Genomic DNA, 22,781 nt, shown 5'->3' on the forward strand with positions numbered 1-22,781 from the left:
ATAAAAAGATAATGACTAGAAGCCTATTATCGAAGTTACTTTATTACGTGAGAACAAAACTATATAAGACATCAAAATATGTATTTTATAAACGTAACTCATATGTTTCATTAAATAGTTTAATAAACTAACTTCTTTTTATATTTTTTCAGGTGAACAAGTTCAAAAGAAATGGAGGAATTTAAAAGATTGCTTTCGACGAGAAATAAAACAGCAGATGAGCTCAATGTATGGAAGCGGAAATAAACTCAAAAGAAAATATGTTCATTTTGATCAGTTATCATTTCTCCTGCCGGTAATAGATGACAAATTTGCAAATGAAAGCTTTGATTCACCATCACCTAGTATTCATGAAAGAGACGAAGAATGTAGCAGCACTTTGATAAAAAACGAACATCTTGATGAATATTCACCTGATGAAAATGATACTGAAGACATTCTGACACAAAATAATACAGATTGCGAAATTTCTCATTTAGAGGTGACACAAAGCAATGGGATAACAGGACAGGCATCACGAAGTAATTGTGAACGTGATGGGGAATTTCTTAGAGCTTTAGGAGAAAGAGGAGCTGCTGAAGGTGTATCCCCGCAAATTATGAAGAACAACGTCTGTCATGAAAATTTGCGCTTTGAAGCTGCTGAAAGCAACGAAAGAGAATGGGCAATATCACCTGAGGAAGGTAGTAGGTCACTGATGGAAATAGGACTAGTTGAAGGTGCATCAGCTTATATGATCAAAGATACCGTAGATCATAAATTTATGCGCCCTGAAGCAACAGGAAGCAACGAGAGGAAGCGAGAGGCATCCCGTAGTATTTTTAATGGAGAAGGTAGGGGACCACGCGTGGAAAGATGGCTTGGTGCCAAAAATAATTTACGTTTTGAAGCTACAGTAAGCAGTGACAAGAAGCAGCAGGAACGACAATGTAACTTTGGAAATGACGGAGAAGCTTATAGAAAATTACTGGAAAGCGGAGATATAAAAATTACATCAGAACAAAACTACAAAAAAATGATAATGGATAAAATAAAAAGGAACAATAAAAAGTTTATATTGAATAATCGATTGAAAAACCAAGACTTGTTTAGTAATGACGAAAGTGATAGAGAAGACAGTAATGCAGAGCTAGAAACAAGACTTAATGTGAAAGATGTGATGCGAAGTAGAGGATATGAAAATAATCGTTTGAACATTTCATCGGACTCGAAGAGAGAAGAGATTGATGAAGATAAATATTTCCTTTTGTCTCTTCTGCCAGCGTTGCGATCATTACCAGTCCATCAGAAGTTTGATGTAAAAATGGGATTTCTTCAAATTTTACAACAAGCAACCTGTACTTCTGCCGATTCCAAGTCATCTTCACAATAAATTAATGGGAATATTTGTATGTAATACCTATTTACTTTAATTTTATGAATTACTTTACCTATAATTCGTGGTTTAAGCGCGTTTTCATTTTAATATTTACTCGTCTTTAACTCTTTCTTCTCAACTCAACGACTTTTACTTTGATGACATCCATTTGTTAAATTTTCATGCCATTTCAGACCACTTTCGAAGGCCCAATCGCTTCCAAATTTATCAGTATGCACTTTCGGTGATAGTGTAATAATGCAGCATCAAAATTTACCTTTTTTTGTACTCCGCCTTGTACAGATTAAAAAGACCGCATGAATTGGTGATTGGACACTGCAAAAAATGTTAAATAAACTATTATACAAGACTTGATAGTGAAGCGGTAAGGACTCTTGCCTGTGGTACCGTAAGTTGAAGTTCGAATTTTAGATAAAACAAATTTTTGTCTTAGAAAATAAAACTAAAAAACCGAAAACAATAAATGTATTTATGAATTCGTTTTCAAAATGGACTTAAATGTAGAAAATATTTTTTTTTGAGAATCTTTGAATATAAGTGAAAACGAGGGACTCGAAACGAATTGGGCTTTAAGTAAACTGATCTTTCAGCTCATTCTCCTTAATTCACCAATTTTTTTATTTATGCATGTATAACTTAGATCATACAACCCAGTTATTTAAAATGTTATGTAAAACCCAATCCGTTTTGCGCCACTTATTTTCACTTATATTCATAGATTTTCGAGTTGTTTAAGTTAAAATTCCAATTTTTTCCCATTTTGAAAAGGAGTTTAACAAACACATTTATTATTGTATTTCTAGTTGACATGATACATTTTGAACTTTTAATTCATATATTACTCTTATACTACATTTGACCCTGTTTGTGTTCTGTCATTGCTATTAGTAAGTATAAAACTGTTGTTTATTTCTGATTTTAGCATTTTGTTAAGTTATATATTTGTTTTATATTGACTGTTGTTTCCAATAAATTTTCTTAAAACGCATATGCCTAGAACTCAGTCTATATTGTTTTGGGAATGCAGGGTATTTTTCCATTACCCAATCTGTGTTTTCTTTGTCATCTAGGGAATTTGTACTTACTAGGGTGGGCTTTTATGCCCTCCCCCTAGGAAGGTCTCATTTTTTATCATCTTCATTGTCTTTAATTACAGGTAAGAAATAATATATTAGAAGCATAACTCCTGCATTAACATTATAACTGATAAAGAAAACAAAATGTCTTTATTAACTGAATAAGCTTTAGGCTTTAGCTTTTTGTCTAATTTTGTGTCCTTTTATTTAGATAACTGTAGTGTATTTAGTTTAATCGTAATTTGTTCTTCTGAAATTTATTGTTGTTGTTTGTGGTTTGACGCGTTAGACCAATAGGTCATATGCGTTCGTATCTCTCGATTTTTCTTTGCCTGCTGTAATCACTAGCTTGCTTCGGTGTCACTCCTGTCAATATTCACTGAACTTGGTCATGTATCACTTTCTTGATATTAGTAGGGGGTTATTCACCCTCAGCAATTGCCTACGTTTAAAAACGGGAATTCAAATAATGCAACTATGCTTTGACATCAATTAATATATATATATATATATATATATATATATATATATATATATATATATATATATATATATATATATATATATATACGTATACGTATATATATATATATATATATATATATATATATGTACACATATATATATATATATATATATATATATGTATATATATATATATATATATATATATATATATTTATATATATATATATATATATATATATATATATATATATATATATATATATATATATATATATATATATATATATATATATATATATATATATATATATATATATATATATATATATATATGTATATTTTTGTATTTATATATACAACACAATTAACATAAATAATACAATTTTACGTAATAACCTGTCTCATACGTCCAGGTATAAAAGTATAAACAGATAAAATATGGATAATATAAACAAATAAAATAGTAAACAGGATAACTCTAAACTAAATTTTATAGGGTGTGAGGAAAAAAAGTATCATGAGAATGAAGAATTAGTTTGTGCTTGGTCTTCTAGCCCAAGGAGTAAAGTGTGACGCCCCAGAACAGAACGCATTTTAAATGACTTCTCGCAACAATTCCTTAGTATTTCTCTCTCTTTTTCATATTTTCTACTGCAAAAATGATGTGACGTGCGTCTTCCCACACTCCACATGTATTACAGATGGGACATGGGGCTGTTTTCTATTAGCATATGGTTGATTTTGTCTTTGCACGGCCACATCTAAGACGGAAAAGGCAAATTGAAAAGGTAAAACGAATTGTGAGGTACATTTAATTTGAAGGCTGCTTTCAATCATAGAGATCGAGGAGCTGGGTTGAGAAAGAATGGAGCCAAGCCTCTTTTTCCTCCAAAATTTTGAACTGATTGAAGACAGGAATTCAGGACTAGTAATAGGAGTGTGAGTGATCAGACCCAATTGGGAGGCTTGCTTTGCAACCTGGTGTTCTTGCTCATTTCCTGTTACACAATGGCTGGAACCCATATAAATAGAACTGATACACCCTGTCTCGCTAGTTGTGTAACCAAATTTTCAATTTCAATGACAACATTTTTTGCTTAGTTTTGTTCTTGTAAAAGGTGATCCAGAGCCTACAGTGAATCAGTGCTAACAATGTTTGGTGTCTTTTTGAAGTGATATGGCTTGAAGAGAAATCTTGATTGACATAAGCTCTGCAGTGAAAATTGTCAGGTAAGGGGGTAAATGGTAGGAAAGAGAAAGGCTCTGCGATGGTATAACTACTGTACAACTGCATTTTTTTTTTCATCTTTGAGCCATCTGTTTAAACTTGGTTTTAGTCCTGATATTCCGCCAACTTCTCCAGGAAGATAATTTTTATCAGTTCTTGGGAAAGGCCTTCCTTTTTTGCACCGCTGATCTTAGGATAGTAAGTTCCCAAATTTCTTTGGAGGCCCCAGGAAAATCCTTTCTCCAATTTAACATTCAGCATGTCATTCTCCACGAATTCTTCCGTGTCAGGAAGGCAAAGGAATCTGGAATGAGGACATCTCTGGGGCAGACATCAGGGTTGTGGTGGTTAATGATTCCTTTAAAGATAATGTGGCTCTTGAGTTTTAACTTCTTTGCAAAATATCTTGCAAGAAGATATCTTCTTCTGGAGTGAAGAAACTGGATCTCCATTTCATAGTACACAGCTGCACTAGCGGTGGATTTTAGGCAACCAAGGGTTTTTCTTACAATTGCATGGAGGGTTGTGTCAAGTTTCTTGAAGAGACATTTCTGAACGGGTCCATGTATAAATGATCCATATTCTATCTTGGGTGTCACCATTGAGTTGACAATAGTTGAAGCAAAAGCTGAAGGGGCTCCACTTCTTCCAAGGCAGAGAGCAGCAATGAGTTTTGTCTTTGTTTGAGACCACCAACAGCTCATCTAGATGGGGTTTCCATGTCATTTTTTGACATTACTGGTTGTAGGGCTTGATCCTTCTTTGTTTTATGTTTTCAACTATGTTGTTCAGGCTAAGAGCTACATTTTCGTATGACCAAAACCTTGGCAATTGAGGCACTGTATTGCTCGGGGGATAAACTGCTTAACTGTATACCTTGTATTCCAAACAAAGATTTTCAGTGGGAACTGAACATTCTGATTGAAGATGCAAAACAAAGGAATAACCAACGGGCTTGGATTTTTGAAGGCCATTGTCACTTGTTGGATTCTATTGTCACCTTGGACCTCCCTAGTAAAATCATCCGGATTGGTGACCTCCTCAAATGGGGTGAATACAATACCTTTTCTGTTTCTGATTAAAGTGGGGTTGGAGCTAGGACCAAGCACTAACTTTACCTCACATCCATTTTACTGCCATATCTCAGATAGAAAGTATAGCAGTAGCTACGGATTGGTTCAAAGCTATTATGATAATAGAGCCATTTGATCCAATTCTTTCTACCGTTGAACTATCATGGCCCCTGTAATCAGGATTTTGGAGGTGTTCAAACAGTTTTTTTTTCTGTAATAACTGTTCTACTAACTAATGTCAACAACTTACTGGTCTCGTTTGGACCTTCAAAACCTAGGGCCAAAATCCTTACTCTACGGTTATTTAAGTAAGGGATGGCAGGACTACTAACTGTCCTGTCAGTTATCACAAACAAATTAAAATACAATAGTTTAAAATAAGCAGATCAAACAATAACGTCAGGTCACAAAAAAAGAATAAAATTGTCAAATAAATAGATCATACATGCAGAGGAGGGGTGGAGTCCTCAGTCAATAGTAAATTAGGCAATTTCAAAAGCATTCAAAACATTCAAAAGCAGGCAAAGCACTAGGTATCAAAACAGGATAAAAATGGGGCTAATGAGCACTTGATGGTTAGAACAGACAGGATTCTAGAAAAATTAGCAGCAAGCATATTAAATAAACAGTCAAAGCAAGCCAAAAGCAAAAATGCACATCTAAACAAGTGTACAGGCGTCAGGGACCACAAGGGGAGAACCCCTTGGGATTTAATCAACAAACCATGGCACAGAGCTATACCAACTGGGAAAATAGCAACTTTAAAGATATTTATCTTAATTCAAATCCAATACGTATTTTCTTCTTCTGAAATTTATTAGTTCATTTCTTCTATTGCTTCGAAGAAGTCCTACACCTGGTTATATGTTCGTAAAACGTTACTTTTGGTCCATACATTTACTCATTACCCAGAATTTTGTGCCCCATGAGTAGACGTCATTAGCTTTATTATTTTGATCATACCAGTTCACACCGCGAGAAGGGGACTCTGAAGTGCCCCTATTGATGGGATTGAGAAATTATGCCTTAAAGATAAGCTTTTATGCAATATTTACACCCTATTTCCATATTGAAAACATTTTCTGGTCTTTCCCCTCATCCCCCGCCTTAAGGGCTGGACCCTATGATTATAAAATCTTATCACCAAAAATGCGTCTTAGATATCTGTTATGACGGATTAGGTGGCGTGTATTCTTTTTACTTAAGTAGAATTCAGATCCTATGTAGCGTAGAGTGGATTGGTATCATTTACTTGCATTTTATTGTCGGTGATTGAATTTCTGTATACAGATGTTTTGAATTTTTTCTTCTTCTTTTTCTTTTTTTCAAATTAAATTTTATATTTAACAATTTGGTATTGCTTTTTGTGCTACTGTTATTTTCACTAAAATGTAATGGTTCTAGTGGTATCTAAATATCGCAAAAGCTAAAACTCATTGGAAATATTCATGCTTGCAATTTCATTAGATATTTCCTGATTTTTCCTGTTTTATTATCTCTGAAAATGAAAAGGGCGTGGAATTGGCTCTGGAAAATCTTTTGGAAGTCACTGGAATGAAAGTAAAGAAATGCTTTATTTAGGTATGAAAATGAATCCTAAATAAATGTTGTGGAGACTGCACTTTAAAAACTAATGCCCCTTGACATGTTTTCTGGCATACGAATTGGTCCTGGAAAATCTTTCGGAAGTCACTGGAATGAAAGTAAACAAATGCTTTATTTAGGTATGAAAATGAATCCTAAATAAATGTTATGGAGACTGCACTTTAAAAACTAATGCCCCTTGACATGTTTTCTAGCTTATTAACTTCCCGAAATGAACAGTGGAGAAAAATGACGAAGAACGTCAACTGTTGCTAGCAGTTTGTTGGAATTTGCAGACTGTACGAAAAGAATAGCTCAATCCCGCTTTCTAGGGCTATAATGAGATAAACGTTGATATGGCTAAGGTACGTTCTGCGAATGAAGGATGACGGAATGCCGAAGATTGTCCTTTTTGGCCAACCGTCAAGGGCTAGACGAAAAGCAGATTGTCTGCGGTTGGGGTGGGAGGATGTCGTAAACCAGATTTACTGGAAATGGGATCTTCCTGCGAGCGTGTAAAGAGGGAGGATTTGAATAGATTAGGATAGAGGAGGAGCATACGTAGCTGTGTTGACTCCAGGCAGGTTGGTGTTGCGGTGAGTTGTCGTTTGTAGAAGTAGTAGCAATTTTGAAAACACAACAAAATGTGAGCCTTGTAGGATTTTCATTTTTGAATAATGGAACCTTGTTTTTCTTGGTTTTCTCTGCCAGCAATTTTGAAAACGCAACAAAATTTGAGCCTCGTAGGATTTTCATTTTTGAATAATGGAACCTTGTTTTTCTTGGTTTTCTCTGCCAGCAATTTTGAAAACGCAAGAAAATTTGAGCCTCGTAGGATTTTCATTTTTGAATAATGGAACCTTGTTTTTCTTGGTTTTCTCTGCCAGCAATTTTGAAAACGCAACAAAATTTAAGCCTCGTAGGATTTTCATTTTTGAATTACGGAACCTTGTTTTTCTTGGTTTTCTCTGCCAGTTCTTTATATTTTTGTATGTTTTTGTGACACAAAGTTATTGTCTACCTTACTATGTAATTAATTAAAAAAAAAACTTTCCATAAAATAAATCTTTCAAAGTAAAGTAAAGAACTTCATTAAGCCAAAAATAAGCAAAAATAGAATAAACTAATCTACCAAGCGTAAAAATACCACAAATCAGCATCGATAAATATATGAAACCCGAAACGAACAGAAATTACAAAAATAACCGATTCAAACTCAAAACGAGCAGAAGTGCAAATTATATTCTGACCTTTGGAAAGCATAGGGCTTTTGGGCCCTACTCATGTTAATTTCTGATAGTTTTGGGTTTGACTCTGTTATTTATTGTTATGTCTGTTCAAATAAATGCTTATTTGTGGTAGTTTTACGCTTAGTATTCTATTTTGGCTTATTTTATACCAATTATATTTTATACCGACTCCTCAAAACGAGCAGAAATTAACATGAGTAGTGCTCACAACCCCTATGCCTTCTCAAGGAAAGAACATGATTTCCACTTTACTGAAGAAATACAAATGAGTCTGCATTATCAGTTTAATATATATTTGCTGATATTTATTCATTAAAATGCTTTTAATATTTGATTTGATTGAGAAAAGTGAAAACATTTAAATTTTTTTCTTTGGTAAAGTGCAAATTATGTTCTGGCCTTGGGAAGGCTTAGGGGCTTTGTGCCCTCTCATGTTAATTTCTGACTGTTTTGAGTTTGACACGGTTATTTATTGTAATTTCTGTTCGTTTTGGGTTTCACTTATTTATCAATGCTGATTTCTGGTAGTTTTACGCTTGGTAGATTATTTGATTCTATTTCGGCTTATTTTTATGGCACTTGGTATTAACCAAGTGACATATAGCAATCGCAAATTCTGTCGTTCTGTCGGTCCCGGTTTTGCTACTTTAGGCACTTCCAGGTGAGCTAGGACGATGAAATCTGGCAGGCGTATCAGGGACCGGACCAGATTAAATTAGCAATAGTCGTATTCCCGATTTGACCATCTGGGGGGGGGGGGGTTGTGGGGGGCCCGTTAATTCGGAAAAATTTGAAGTATTTTTAACTTACGAACGGTTGATCAGATCTTAATGAAATTTGATTTTTGGAAGGATATCGTGTCTCAGAGCTGTTATTTTAAATCTCGACCGGATCTGTTGACATTGGGGGGGGAGTTGGGAGGGGGAAACCTAAAATCTTGAAAAACACTTAGAGTGGAGGGATCGGGATGAAACTTGGTGGGACAAATAAGCACAAGTCCTAGATACATGATTGACATAACCGGAACAGATCCGCTCTCTGTGGGGTAGTTGGGGGGGGGGGTAATTCCGAAAAATTAGAATAAATTAGATATTTTTGACTTACGAACGGGTGATCGGATCTCAATGAAATTCTATATTTAGAAGGATATCGTGTCTCAGAGCTCTTATTTTAAATCCCGAACAGATCTGGTGACATTGGGGGGAGTTGCTAGGGGGAACCTAAAACTAGGAAAATACTTAGAGTAGAGGGATCGGGATAAAACTTGGTGGGAAAATTAAGCATAAGTCTACGTGATTTACATAATTGGAACGGATCCGCTCTATTAGGGGGGAACCGGAAATCTTAGAAAATACTTAAAGCGGTGAGATCAGGATGCAACTGGAAAGGAAGAATGAAAACCTGTCTAAGACACGTGACTGACATTACCGGACCGGATCTGCTCTCTTTGGTGGAGTTGGGGGGGGGGGTAATTTTGAAAATTGAGGTATTTGTAACTTACGAAAGGGTGACCAGATCTTAATGAAATTTGATATTTAGAAGGATCTTGCGCTTTAAAGCTCTAATTTTAAATTCCGACCAGATCCTGTGACATTGGGGGGAGTTGGAGGGAGAAACCGGAATTCTTGGAAAACATGAAAATTTGGGTATTTTTATCTTACGAATAGGTGATCGGATCTTAATGAAATTTGATATTGAGAAATAATTCATGTCTCAGAGCTCTTATTACAAATCCTGACCAGATCTTTTGACATTGGGGGGAGTTGGAGGGGGAGATCTTGGAAAACACTTGGAGTGGAGGAATCGGGATGAAGCTTGATGGACAGAATAAGCAAATGTCCTTGATACGTGATTGACGGAACCGTACTGGATTTGCTCTCTTTGGGGGAGCTGGGGGGAGGGGTTCAGTGATTTGGTGAGTTTGGTGCTTCTGGACGTGCTAGGACGATGGAAATTGGTAGGCGTGTCAGGGAGCTGCACTAATTTACTTGACAAAGTCGTTTTCCTAGATTCGACCATCTGGGCGGCTAAAGGGAGATGAAAAATTAGAAAAATTAGGTATTTATAACATACGAGTGGGTGATCGGATCTTAATGAATTTTGATATTTAGAAGGACATCGTGACTCAGAGCTCTTATTTTAAATCCTGACCGGCTTTAAGCCTCTTATTTTCCTTTTAAATCAATCTATTCATTCATAGAATTTTGCTAGAGCTCATACCATATGATCTCTTGGCTCTTAGCTCTTCATGCCTCGTCACAAGTGCCATATGAGCTCTTAGCTCTTGTTGGTTTAATGGAATTCTTTACTTTTCTTTGAAAATTCTATTTTGCGAAAAAGTTTTTTAAATTAATTTCTGTTCGTTTTATGTTGAAATAGTCTTTTTCTGGAAAAAGGAAAATAATTGTTTAAGTCTTTTCGGTTTTTCTTTCGAAATTTGTTGTTTGGCCTGTTATTTTTATGGTGGAGAAACTTTTCAGCGATTTTCGACAACATACACCCTTTTAAAAATCTGGACAAAAATAGTAGTGTTTAATTTAGTTTTATATCTCCTCTAGTTGACCTGAAAAATAAAACGTAATAACATTCTCAAAAAATCTATCTATGCTCTTTGACAGCTTGGACACACTTACACTCTTTTGATTTAGTTAAATTGTAAGAGCAGAAGGAGTAATAGAAGTAGCTTCGAAAGTTTTTAAATAATACCCTCAGTTGTTCTTGGGATATTGCTGAGATGTCTTATTGACAACCAGTATGGACACAGTGCGTTTTGATTTAATCTTGAGGCAATTTAGTTTTTAAACATAATGGACAAATTGTATAACTGTGGGGGATGGGGGTTGACCTACGCAATTGCCAAAGAAATACAGTTACAAGACCGTTCAGCTATGCTGAACAAAATGGTTATCTTATAATTTCGTTTGGAAGTGTTTGGAAAATTGTGAGCTAAAGAGAAGGGTTGATTGCCCTCCAATCAACTTTGAATCTTAAAAAGGGTACTAGAATTTTAGTTTTCTAATCAAATTAGCTCCTTTAAATATCAACGATATCACCAGCTATGATAGAGCAGCGCTGCCTATGATTTTGCTTATATTCCCTTTTAATACTTGTATACGTATAGTTTTTTCGTTTAACTGAAACTCCCCCGTTTCAGCTTAATGCCCTTAATGTCATTGGTTGCAGTACCCGTAGAAGTAGTATTAAAAGTGTACATATTGTATCTTCTGGCTAGTTCAAAATAATAATCTAAGCCATTATTGTGATACCCCTTTGTCACCATTTTGACAATCTACATAATCATACTTCGTTTTGTAGTTCGTTTGTAGTGTTAATTTTTATGAATAAAATACTTCTAATAACGCAGAAAAAAGGATCAATATTTCAATGAACTCTGTTTGGATTTTGATGGGTAATCAAACAGTTCATGGTAACGAATTGTAATAAGGAGCGACCCGGCTCAATAGTAACCGAAACTCTAAAAAACGGGATTTTTATAACAATAGTTACATCAAAAGAATCGCATTTTAATGCTGATTTTAAGGCTAATGGTCTTAATTTGTGTCCAATGCTATTTCTCCTATGATCGAAAATCATGAATAACTTCTGCGATTTTGGTGATTTTGAACTGATTTTTTTTTTGATGACTCTCGAGTTAAAAAGAAAAAAAATGTTGGTTTCACTTTTTCTGTATATGCTTTACCTATTGTGCAAAAAAAAGAAATCAAGTTATTTTAGTTTGGTGAATAAAAATTTAGTGGATGGGAAATGACAGTAGATTTTTTTTTTAGTTCATCCTGCCAGTATTTAAAAAAAAATGTTGGTTGCAGAATTGTTATATTTTTATTTTTAACGGTGCAAAAAATTATTTTTAATTTTCAACATTTTTCTTGCTAGAAGGTATGAAGTTGGCTCCAGAGGGTAGAATTTTGGATCATATGTAGATTTTATAATCTACAACCATTACAGAAAATTTCTGATGTCTATCATAAATAGTTTGAAAGCAAAATCAGAAAAATACAATTTCAAAATGTGCTTACTTTTTACTTATTTTACCCCTGTTTCCGGCTTAATAGCGTTGTTCATCAGCCAATAGAAAAAAAGGCGGGATTCTTATCCAATTTTAGGCATTACGCCTCCAAGGCATTGTGTCTCTGATTAGTTGACTTGTCAACTGAAGTCAATAAGACATTTGAGATATGAGGAAGAAAATTATCAACAAAAGGTGGCTGAATTTAAAATACCGGTAAGTAAAAATTACATATACAAGTTTCATTCCCTCTTGTCCATTAAATAAAAAAAAACAAGTTTTTTTTAACTGCATGTAAGGAGCGACATTAAAACGAACAAAAATTATTCCGTTTATGAAAGGGGGTAGTCCCTCAATGTCCCGCTCTCTACGCTAAAGTTTGACTCTTTCTCACAACTATACTTTTTAAAACAATAAGAAACTTTAGCGTAAAGAGCGAGGCGTTGAGGAGGGGACTACCCCTTTCATATACGGAATAATTTCTGTTCGTTTTAAGTTTTAATGACGCTCCTTACTTGAAGTTAAAAAAAACTGTTTTTTTTATGTAATTTCTGAACGTTTTTAAATTAATGCATGTTTTGATTTGGCTAACCGCACAACGAAATTTGCATATCTTTTTTTGTCTAAATGGCTTTCTCATATTTTCGTTCTGACGATTTTGAAGAAAATGGGGTGGGGGAGGAGGTCTAGTTGCCCTCCAATTTTTGGTAACTTATAAAAGCACCTAGAACTTTGTATATTTGTATTACATATATGAGGGGGTTTGCCCTTTCGTCAATACTTCGCTCTTTACACTAAAGCTTAAATTTTCTCCCGGTTCTTTAAGAATGACCCTAGAATCACCAAGTCCGTAGAATATATAGTTGAAATTACTTTAACGGAAAGAGCGAGGTATTTAGGAGGAGATGAACCCCTCATATGCGTAATAATTTCTGTTCGTTTTATGTTTTAATGCTGCTCCTTACTTTCAGTTGAAAAACTTCTTCATTATTATTTTTTCAGTGTTTTTTTTAATAATGCTAGAAAATCCTATGCCCCTTCATTGAATTTCTTTTCCCCCGTGACAAATTCCTCTAAGTAAAGATCCTTCAACGTAGCTCCCTCCCCTCTACCCCCCCCCCCTCAGCCAAAACCCCTCAACCGTTGACTTTTAATTAAAAGGAATAGTTGTGGGAAAAGTCAAGTCATGGCCAATTGTAGAAAAAGCCAAGACAGATTGTCCAATTAAGTGGGCATCAGGTCAAGGTAAACACTGATCAAAGTTTATAACTTGTAGCCCCTCCCCCGGGAACTATGGGGGAGTAAGTCGTCCCCAAAGACATCTTATTATGTTTTTTGACTATGCTTAAGAAAATGGCTATCTCAAAATTTTGATCTGTTGACTTTGAGAAAAAAAATGAAAGTGGGAGGGGGCCTAGGTGCCCTCCAATTTTTGGTCGCTTAAAAAGGGCACTGGAACTTTTCATTTTCATTAAAATGAGCCCTCTTGCGACACCCTAGGACCAATGGGTCGATACAATCACCCCTGGGAAAAAGAAAACAAAAAACAAATAAACACGCACCCTTGATCAGTCTTCTGGCAAAACAATTCTATGACTTTTAGGGCGTGTTTCCCCCTTTTTTCCAAAATAAGACAAATTTTCTCAGGCTCTTATCTTTTGATGGGTAGGACTAAATTTAATTAAAATCCGATTCTTTTGACGTATTTATTAGTATCAAAATTTCGTTTTTTAGACTTTCGTTTACTATTGAGCCGGGTCGCTGTTTTGTTTTTCTATGGTTCTTTTCATTTTTTTTAGAAAGGTGCTGCTTGGAGAACAAGATAAAGATAATTTGTCAAATGGATCGAAAATTTCAGAAGAATTTTCAGCAAATCCTGGCATAGACGATTCAAATAAATTGGGAAACGGTAGTGGTTCTTACGGTGTTGATTGCCCCGATACGAATACTGAGATAGACTTATCTGGAATTCCAGATGGAAACTGCATTGTGAATCTAAGGTATTTCCTTGCTGAAGTAATTTCAGCATTCAGACACAAAATCAGTTGCGATCACGGAAAATTGATTATAAAGCAATTAGAAAAGAAAAGCCTGAAAACTGAACTGAAAGTTAAGTGTAATAAGTGTAACTGGGAAAAGAGGATTAAAGGTGAACCAGAATGTCCAGCAACAAGCGTAAAAGAATATCTTTCAAGTTTTACGGACCAGACACAGGTTGCTTTTTCCGAAAAAAAATCAAGTCTTAAAGGCTGCTTGAATTCGAAGGCTGTTTGGGGAGCCATGGGTAGTGGAGGAGGGTATTCTACACTGTGTGAATTCTTCGGGGTGCTTGGAGTGAAACCAATGTCACGAATAGTTTATTCCCGTATTGAAAGGCAGCTTGGTAATGCTTGGATGAATAGTTTATCGGAAATTTTGCTAGAAAATGGACGAGAGGCCTTAAAATCAGCCATTCATGATGATAGGTATAAGGAGGACTCATACTGGACAAAAGTGATATGTGATGGAGGCTGGAATAAGCGTAGCAAAGGACACGATTATTCGGCCAAAGGATGTGTTGCAGTTATCATAGATGCATTTACGAAAAAACTGTTATATGTTGGCATAAAAAATAAATACTGTTATATATGTTTTTCTTCTGCAAACGCCAAAGTAATTCCCAAAGATCATTTCTGCTTTCTGAATTATAACGGAAATTCAAGGAGCATGGAAACAGATATTCTAGTTGAAGGCTTTCGTTCCAGTGAGGAGATGCACGGATTACAGTTTTTAGAGTTTATCGGTGACGGTGATTCCAGTGTTTTTTATAAGCTAAAACAAAGTGTTTCCTACGGTTCCAACATACGGAAACATGAATGTGCAAATCACGTCACAAAAAACTATACAGCCCATCTATATAATTTGTGCAAAAATAAAAAAGGTTTGTACACAAAATGTCTTCCCCGAGGAATTATCCAGCAACTGACAAAAAATTTAAGGGGTGCGATAAAAATAAATTCTGAAAATAATGGAACAGCAGAAGAATTGAAAATCTTGTTAAAAAGAGGTCCGTACCATGTTTTCGGAAACCACACAAAATGTGATTCTGGATGTCCTAAGATTGCTGAATTGACCGTGAATAGTAAAATAGAAGATCGGTGGAATAATTTTCCCCTGCACGTGTTTGAAGATGTTATGACAGAGGTCGATATTGTGTGTCGAAAAGCAGAGCAGCTTCGAAATGACGCAACTACAAACTTAGCTGAAAGCTACATGTCAGTTGTTGCTAAATTCATCGGAGGAAAGCAAATAAGCCGGTCTAAACGAGGTTCATATCATGCAAGAGTTCATGGAGCAAGTCTTGCTTATAATTCAGGTCCAAAATGGCATCAATTAGCTTGGAAAAATATTTTTGGGCTTAGTCCTTCTAGCGTAACAAAAAAATATTGTAATAAAACGGCTAAACTCCGTGTAATATCTAAACGTAATTTGACCAGTTATTATAGTGCTCTTGGAGGAAAACACGTTGCTAAGTTAAAAAATAGAAACTATAACTTTGGTAATCGTGACTATGGACCAAATTGCAATAAGCCAGACATGACTTCTGATGAAATGAATTTGGCCATACAAAAATATACTGACGAGAATTTAAAATTGGATTTTGCCAGTATAAGCTGTTTGTTCAACAGTACCAAGGGCCAATCCAAAAATGACACTTGGGTTGAAGAAAGATCTAAGAGAATAACTAGTAGTTACTTCCACAGAATTGCAACCAGAAAAAACAGCACCAGAGTTGCCCCAATTGTTAAGCAAATTCGAAACTTGGGACCTAGATTCTGCTCTGCCCTAATGAAAAAGGGCTTAGATTTAGAAGTAGTGGCACTAGAAGCATATGAAAACAAATTCAACTTAAAAGTCGTAAAGGGAGATCAAATAGGACTCAGTGTGCATCCACAGTATCAGTATCTTGCTGCATCTGTAGATGGGCTGCTCCCTAATGGCACACCTATAGAGATAAAAACGGTGCATAATATACCAGAGTTCAAAACCATTTATGATGTGGCCCAGTCAAAAAATTTAGTTAAAGCATTTTTTCTTGAATTATCCAGTGAAGGTCTTCAGCTAAAAAAAATCACAGGTATTTCGCCCAGATACAAGGCCAACTCGAGATACTGGATAAAATGGTATGCCACTTAATAGTTTATAACTCTATTGAGGATTGGGAAATAATTACAGTTCACCGATCGAAAGACTACTGGGAAAAAATATTTCCGAAGCTTGAAGCCTTCTGGAATGAATCCTTACTTCCTGAAATTTTAGACTCAAGGGTTGCAAGGAATATGGAAATCAGAGAACCTGTGTCTGTAAAATGTACAACAGCCCGCCAACCGAAGGACTCAAGCTTGTCTCAAGAAATAAAAAGAGGAAAATAAAGAAGGTTGAGTCGAGTTGAAGTGAACAGCAAGAAAAAAAACGCACAGAAGGGATCGGGGGAGAACAGTGAATTTACCAGGAACTCAATGCATGAAAACAGTGATTTTGAAGAAATAATTTGGTCTGATTTGGAATAGATAAATCTTCGTGTTTGATAAATAAAAATGTGTTAAAAAATATTGGCAAGGAAAATTATTTTTTCCTCCATAAATTTCTGTCTCATTCTTCGTCAATGTCCAAAAATAATGAAGTTTCCTATCTGGTCTGAAGTATATTAAATACATTTAATACAAACAATTTTAGTTTTTTTCTTATAAATTTCTTGTATGTTACTTGGGCTTAGTATTTGTGATTTTTATAGTTTTTCCTACAATTATTACGTTTTCTGTACAATTCGTTCATTTTTGGTATTTAATTAAAGCGTCTTTAAGTTTCTTTCCGAAATCTTGTGCATCTCGCCCTAACACAAAATAACGTTAATGCCCTAATCTTATTACAAGGAAAATAGCTTTCATCTTATTAATTCCAAAATACTGACAAAAAAAAACCACTATAAAAATCAAGGTGACTGGAAAGATATTGAAAATGAACTGAATGTGTAATGTATAATTATTTAGTGTTTAATATACTAATTACAGGAAACATCAACAATTAAGGTTTACAGATTCTATTTAGCGACAATTTTTTATTTTGGTTTACGGTTAGAACGGAACTCTAGTCGAACTCCTATGGGCAGTAATTTGTGTCCTTTTTGGTTTAACTTTAGCACTCATTTTAATTTTTAATCGTTTAGGATTTAATTATTTGTATATAGCAGTACCCATTTCTTTTATGTTTGGTATAATTATTTATTTTTATTTCTCTTCATTTTCAGTCAATTATGCATAGACAGTAATGTTTGACCGTTTCACATTTAGATCATTGAAGGATTTTATTTTCTGTCCGTCTGTTTCAAATGGCTCTAAAATTTTCAATTACTTAACTCACTAGCCTAATTGTATAATGTACATTCCCAGATTGCTATGAAATCACGATCTTGTATCAGACTTAGCAGACATCTGCCATGCTTGGGATACTTTTGTCATGCTTGGCACAGATCATTCACTCTTAGTACTGTTCTCACAGTTCCGCTATGCTTGGCACACTTCTGCCATGCTTGGTACTAGCCACCTGAGGTATATGATTTCTGAGAGTGAAAAACCTCTCAAACATTCATCCTTTTTCTTTGGGTAGTTTACTTTTGCATGTGCGGACTGTTTGTTTTCGTTGTTGTATTTTAATGGGGGCAGATACGATGGACAAGGGTTTTTAAATTCCTTTTGGGAAATCCCAAACTTTTTACTGTTATCGCTTTTCTTCTATTTCAATAAAAATTCTTTTTTATGTGCTTTAACCCGTATGCGCCTGAGAGGCTATATTTCTTCCAAAATAAGTTCATTAGTACGGGTATGCATTGAGTTTTTCGTTTTACACAAACTTTTCCTCTTGTTATCTTCCCAATAAATTAGTTTTATTTCCATCAATTCTGTTTATGTGCTACTTTTTCATAGTAAATTTATGATGGAATGGCGGATTAGTCTTCTTAGTTATTTAGCAGGATGAGATTGAGGAGCACAAAAACACAAACGTACGCAAACACAGGAACAAGTCTACACACACACATCAAATTACCAATTACGCACTTATTGTTTGATGCAAGCTGTGCTAGAGTTTTGTTCGCAGGAATTCTTCAATTCAATTCAATCATATATCTATATATATAAAAATAAGTTGTCTGTCTGTGGATGTGTGGATGGATGTGTGGATGGATGTGTCAGGTGACGTCACCTGAAAAAACTGGATCAGGTGACGTCAAAACTGAAAAAACTAAAAAAAGGCAAAAACTACAAAAAAAACTAAAAACTAATAAAAAAAATAAAAAAGCTAAAAAACTAAAAAAACTATAAAGGTAAAAACCAATAAAAAACTAAAAAAAAACTGAAAAAACTAAAAAAAGGCAAAAACTACAAAAAAAAACTAAAAACTAATAAAAAAAGCTAAAATAAAGGTAAAAACCAATAAAAAACTAAAAAAAAAAAGGAAAAAACTAATAAATGACGACACTCAAAGAGAAAGCGACCAGGACAAAAGGAATGTTCGATTAGCAATCAACAAAGCACCGGGACACAGGGAGTATAAATGACGACCAGGACATAAGTAAAAAAAAAAAAACTATCTATATATATAAAAATAAGTTGTCTGTGGATCTGTGGATCGTGGATCAGGTGACGTCACCTGAAAAAACTGGATCAGGTGACGTCAAAACTGAAAAAACTAAAAAAAGGCAAAAACTACAAAAAAACTAAAAACTAATAAAAAAAATAAAAAAGCTAAAAAACTAAAAAAACTAAAAAAAGGCAAAAAAAAACTAAAAACTAATAAAAAAGCTAAAAAACTAAAAAAACTAAAAAAAAGGCAAAAACTACAAAAAAACTAAAAACTAATAAAAAAAATAAAAAAGCTAAAAAACTAAAAAAACTAAAAAAAGGTAAAAAACTAAAAAAACTAAAAACTAAAAAAAACTAAAAAAGGTAAAAACTAAAAGAGCTAAAAAAGAAAAAAATAAATGACGACACTCAAAGAGAAAGCGACCAGGACAAAAGGAATGTTCGATTAAAATGACGACCGGGACACAGGGAATATAAATGACGACCGGGACACAGGGACACAACTACAACGGGGACACCGGGGGAAACAGGGGGATATAAATGACGACCGGGACAAAAAAACTAAAAAGAAAAAAAAACTAAAAACTAATAAAAAAACTAAAAAATCTAAAAATCTAAATAAGCTAAAAAAGAAAAAAAAAGGAAAAAAATAAAGGAGAAAAACAAAACTAAAAAACGAATGTATATACAGACCGGGACACCGGGATACAAATGACGACCGGGACCCGGGACACAGGGAATATAAATGACGACCGGGACACAGGGACACAACTACAACGGGGACACCGGGGAAACAGGGGGATGTAAATGACGACCGGGACACCGGGACAGGGAATGGTCGATTAGCAATCACCATCAACAAAGCTCAAGGGCAATCATTAGAATCATGAGGTATAGATCTGAATACAGATTGTTTTCCCATGGACCATTATATGTTGCATGTTCAAGAGTCGGTAAACCTGACAATCTATTTATATGCAAAGACAATGGGACAGCAAAGAATGTTGTATATTCGCAAGTTTTACGTAGTTAAAACCATATATATATATCTATCTATATTCACAGGTGGGACATAGGGACACAACTACAATGGCGCGTAACTATTATGGCGCGTAACGACTTACGCGCGCGGGGGGGCTTGGGGGGGCGCGAAGCGCCCCCACCAACTAGGTGTTGGGGTGGCGCGAAGCGCCACCCCAACAGCTAGTATTTAAATAAAAACACGTAATTACATGTACATAATCTTCCAGGAAAGCACAAAAGTGCTTGACTAGGGCAGAAACTTAACTAAAGAATAATTAAACAATCAACTAACAGAAACAACGAATCAACTGGATTTATCAAAAAAGAAAAAAAAAGAGAAAAAAGGGGAGTGACGAAGAGAAAGAAAAGAAAAAAAAGAAAATAAAAGAAAAGATCGAAAAGAGGAGGACCGCATGATATTCAAATCTAAACAGTATTTCTGGAACGACCCTTCACTGCTCGCTTGAAGGTAGTAAGGTTATTTGAGTTCCGGATTTCCAAGGGGATTGAATTCCAGATAGCTGGTGCATATCCGTAGAAAGTCCTTTGCGAAAGCCAAGTTGGGTATCGCACAGAAGATTCTACTCCTGGAGGTAATCATACATTCTTTCATGGACTACTTTCTCATAAATCTTCGAAAAAAAGGTAAAATAGAAATGGATCGGTAATTACTCGGTTCATTTTTTGACTTCCCTTTGTGAAGGGGTAGCACTCAGGCTAATTTAAGTCTTTCTGGAAAAGTTCCCTCTTCAAGTGATAAATTAATCAGATGAGTCAAAATAGAAATAACAATTGTTTTTGTTGCTTTAACGATACTTCATCTACTCCACAGGATTGTTATTTCATACACATAATTATTTCATTTATTTCATTTTCATCACAATTTGTAAAAAGGAATTCAGAAGTAACATGACGAGGTTTAAGTTTGGGGACTGGTGGACTTCGAGAACTGAAGATTAAAAGAAAATAGCCAGGTGGGTGTTTCACCCACCTGGCTAACTGCTTGCAATTCTCAATACCCAAGGGTTCTCCCAATAGCCAAACAATTTTCATTTCCAAACGGACTCGGTTGAGGTTCAGGTTTGGGAGAGTTCACGCTTTACATTTCAAAACAGACACCCATCTCGAAAATAAAAGATTTGTCTACTTTTCGTACAAGTTCTACCATTTGCATTCAATGCACATCGAATCAAAATCTCTGAGCGAAAAAATATAGGATTACCCTTTAAATTGATGTGCAAAAGAAAACACTATTTTTAGCTCAGCAGTGGGTATATTTTCTTTTACATAACCTGTTCATTTAAATTAATCTCCGTAGAATCTAACGTGCTTTTACTAAACAAACATCTTTTGTTTTTTTCTCCCACTTGTTTATGTTTTTGTCAAGTCTCATAAACGAGTTTGCTATCGAATAGATACTAGCAGTGGCGTTATTAAGATTCTTAGAATCTGTTTCAGAAATTGGGCGGGAACAAAAAAGACCATTAGCCTTAAATATATATAAGTTTCGTCAAGTTTTTATTTCCCCATCGAAAGTTACGAGCCTGAGAAAATTTGCCTTGTTTTAGAAAATAGGGAAAACACCCTTTAAAAGTCATAGAATCTTAACGTCACGTCCTTTAAAATCACACCATCAGATTCAGCGTATCAGAGAAGCCTATAGTAGAAGTTTCAAGCTCGTATCTACAAAAATGTGGAATTTTGTATTTTTTGCCACAAGACAAATCACGGATGCGTGTTTTTTTTGTTTTTTTTGTTTTGTTTTTTCCACAGAGGTGATCGTATCGATCCAGTGGTCATAGAATGTCGCGAGAGGGCTCATCTTAACGGAAATTAAAAGTTCTAGTGCCCTTTTTAGGTAACCAAAAAATTGGAGGGCACCTAGGCCCCCTCCCATGCTCATTTTTTCCAAAGTCATCAGATCAAAATTCTGAGATAGCCATTTTATTCACCATAGTCGAAAAACCTAATAACTATGTCCTTAGGGACGACTTACTCCCCCGCAGTCCCCATGGGAGGGGCTGCAAGTTACAAACTTTGACCTGTGTTTACATATTAAATAAAAAAATACAAGTTTTTTTAAATAAAAAGTAAGGAGCGACATTAAAACGAACAGAAATTACTCCGTGAATAAAAGGGGCTTTTCCTCCTCAAGGCCTCGCTCTTTACGCTAAAGTTTGACTCTTTCTCTTAACTCTACTTCTTAAAACCGTAAAAAACTTTAGCGTAAAGAGCTGGGCGTTGAGGAGGAAAAGCCCCTTTCATATATGGAGTAATTTCTGTTTGTTTTAAGTTTTAATGTCGCTCCTTACTTTCATTTAAAAAAACTTGCTTTTTTATTTAACTTCTGGACATTTTTTAATTAATGTATGTTTTGATCTTGGCTCTCCGCACATAAATAATTAAAAAGAAATTTGCATATTATTTTTTTTGGCTAAATGGCTTTCTCATAGTTTTAATCGGAAGATTTATAGAAAAAAGGAGCGAGGGAGGAAGCCTAGTTGCCCTCCAATTTTTTGATTACTTAAAAAGGCAACTAGAACTTTTAATTTTTTACGAACATTTTCATTAGTAAAAAATATACGTAATTTACGAATTAACCTACGTAACGAAGTTCTATATTCGAATTTTTTTATTGCATATATGAGGAGGTTCACCCCTTGTCGATACCTCGCTCTTTACACTAAAGCTTAAATTCTGTCCCAGTTCCTTAAGAATGGTCCTTGAATCACAAAGGCCGTAGAATAATAGTTGAAATTACTAAGAATACTTTAGCGTAAAGAGTGAGGTATTACGAGGAGGTAAACCCCTCATATGTGTAATAATTTCTGCTCGTTTGAAGTTGTAATGCTGTTTTTCAAATGTCCCAGTTTCTGCTTTTCAAAAACTTTTCATATTTATTTTTTCATTGTTTTTTAAATAATGCTAAAAAATCCTGCGCCCTTCATTGAAAGACCCTGCGCCTTCATTGAAAAAATCCTGCGCCTTCATTGAAAGTCTCTTCCCTCATGATAAGTTGTTCCATGGAAAGATCGTCCCATGTACCCCCCCACC

General features: G+C 34.9%; 1 protein-coding gene across 4 annotated transcripts in view; it reads left to right on the plus strand.

Annotated features, from left to right (window-relative positions):
* LOC136029979 (uncharacterized) overlaps window positions 1-22,781 on the plus strand; it is a 152,900-nt gene that overhangs the window by 21,339 nt on the left and 108,780 nt on the right. Inside the window, exon 3 of one of the 4 annotated variants that reach the window (XM_065708548.1) lies at window positions 153-2,366. The exons of 2 other annotated variants lie outside the window; for them this stretch is intronic. In XM_065708548.1, the coding sequence (XP_065564620.1) occupies window positions 153-1,372 (1,220 nt within the window). In that variant the 3' untranslated portion in view covers window positions 1,373-2,366. Of the gene's footprint in view, window positions 1-152; window positions 2,367-22,781 lie in introns of those variants that run through there. One more of the 4 variants, XM_065708549.1, reaches the window with a different exon arrangement.

This window comes from Artemia franciscana, chromosome 8 (genome assembly GCF_032884065.1).
Source record: "Artemia franciscana chromosome 8, ASM3288406v1, whole genome shotgun sequence".
Lineage (NCBI taxonomy): Eukaryota > Metazoa > Arthropoda > Branchiopoda > Anostraca > Artemiidae > Artemia > Artemia franciscana.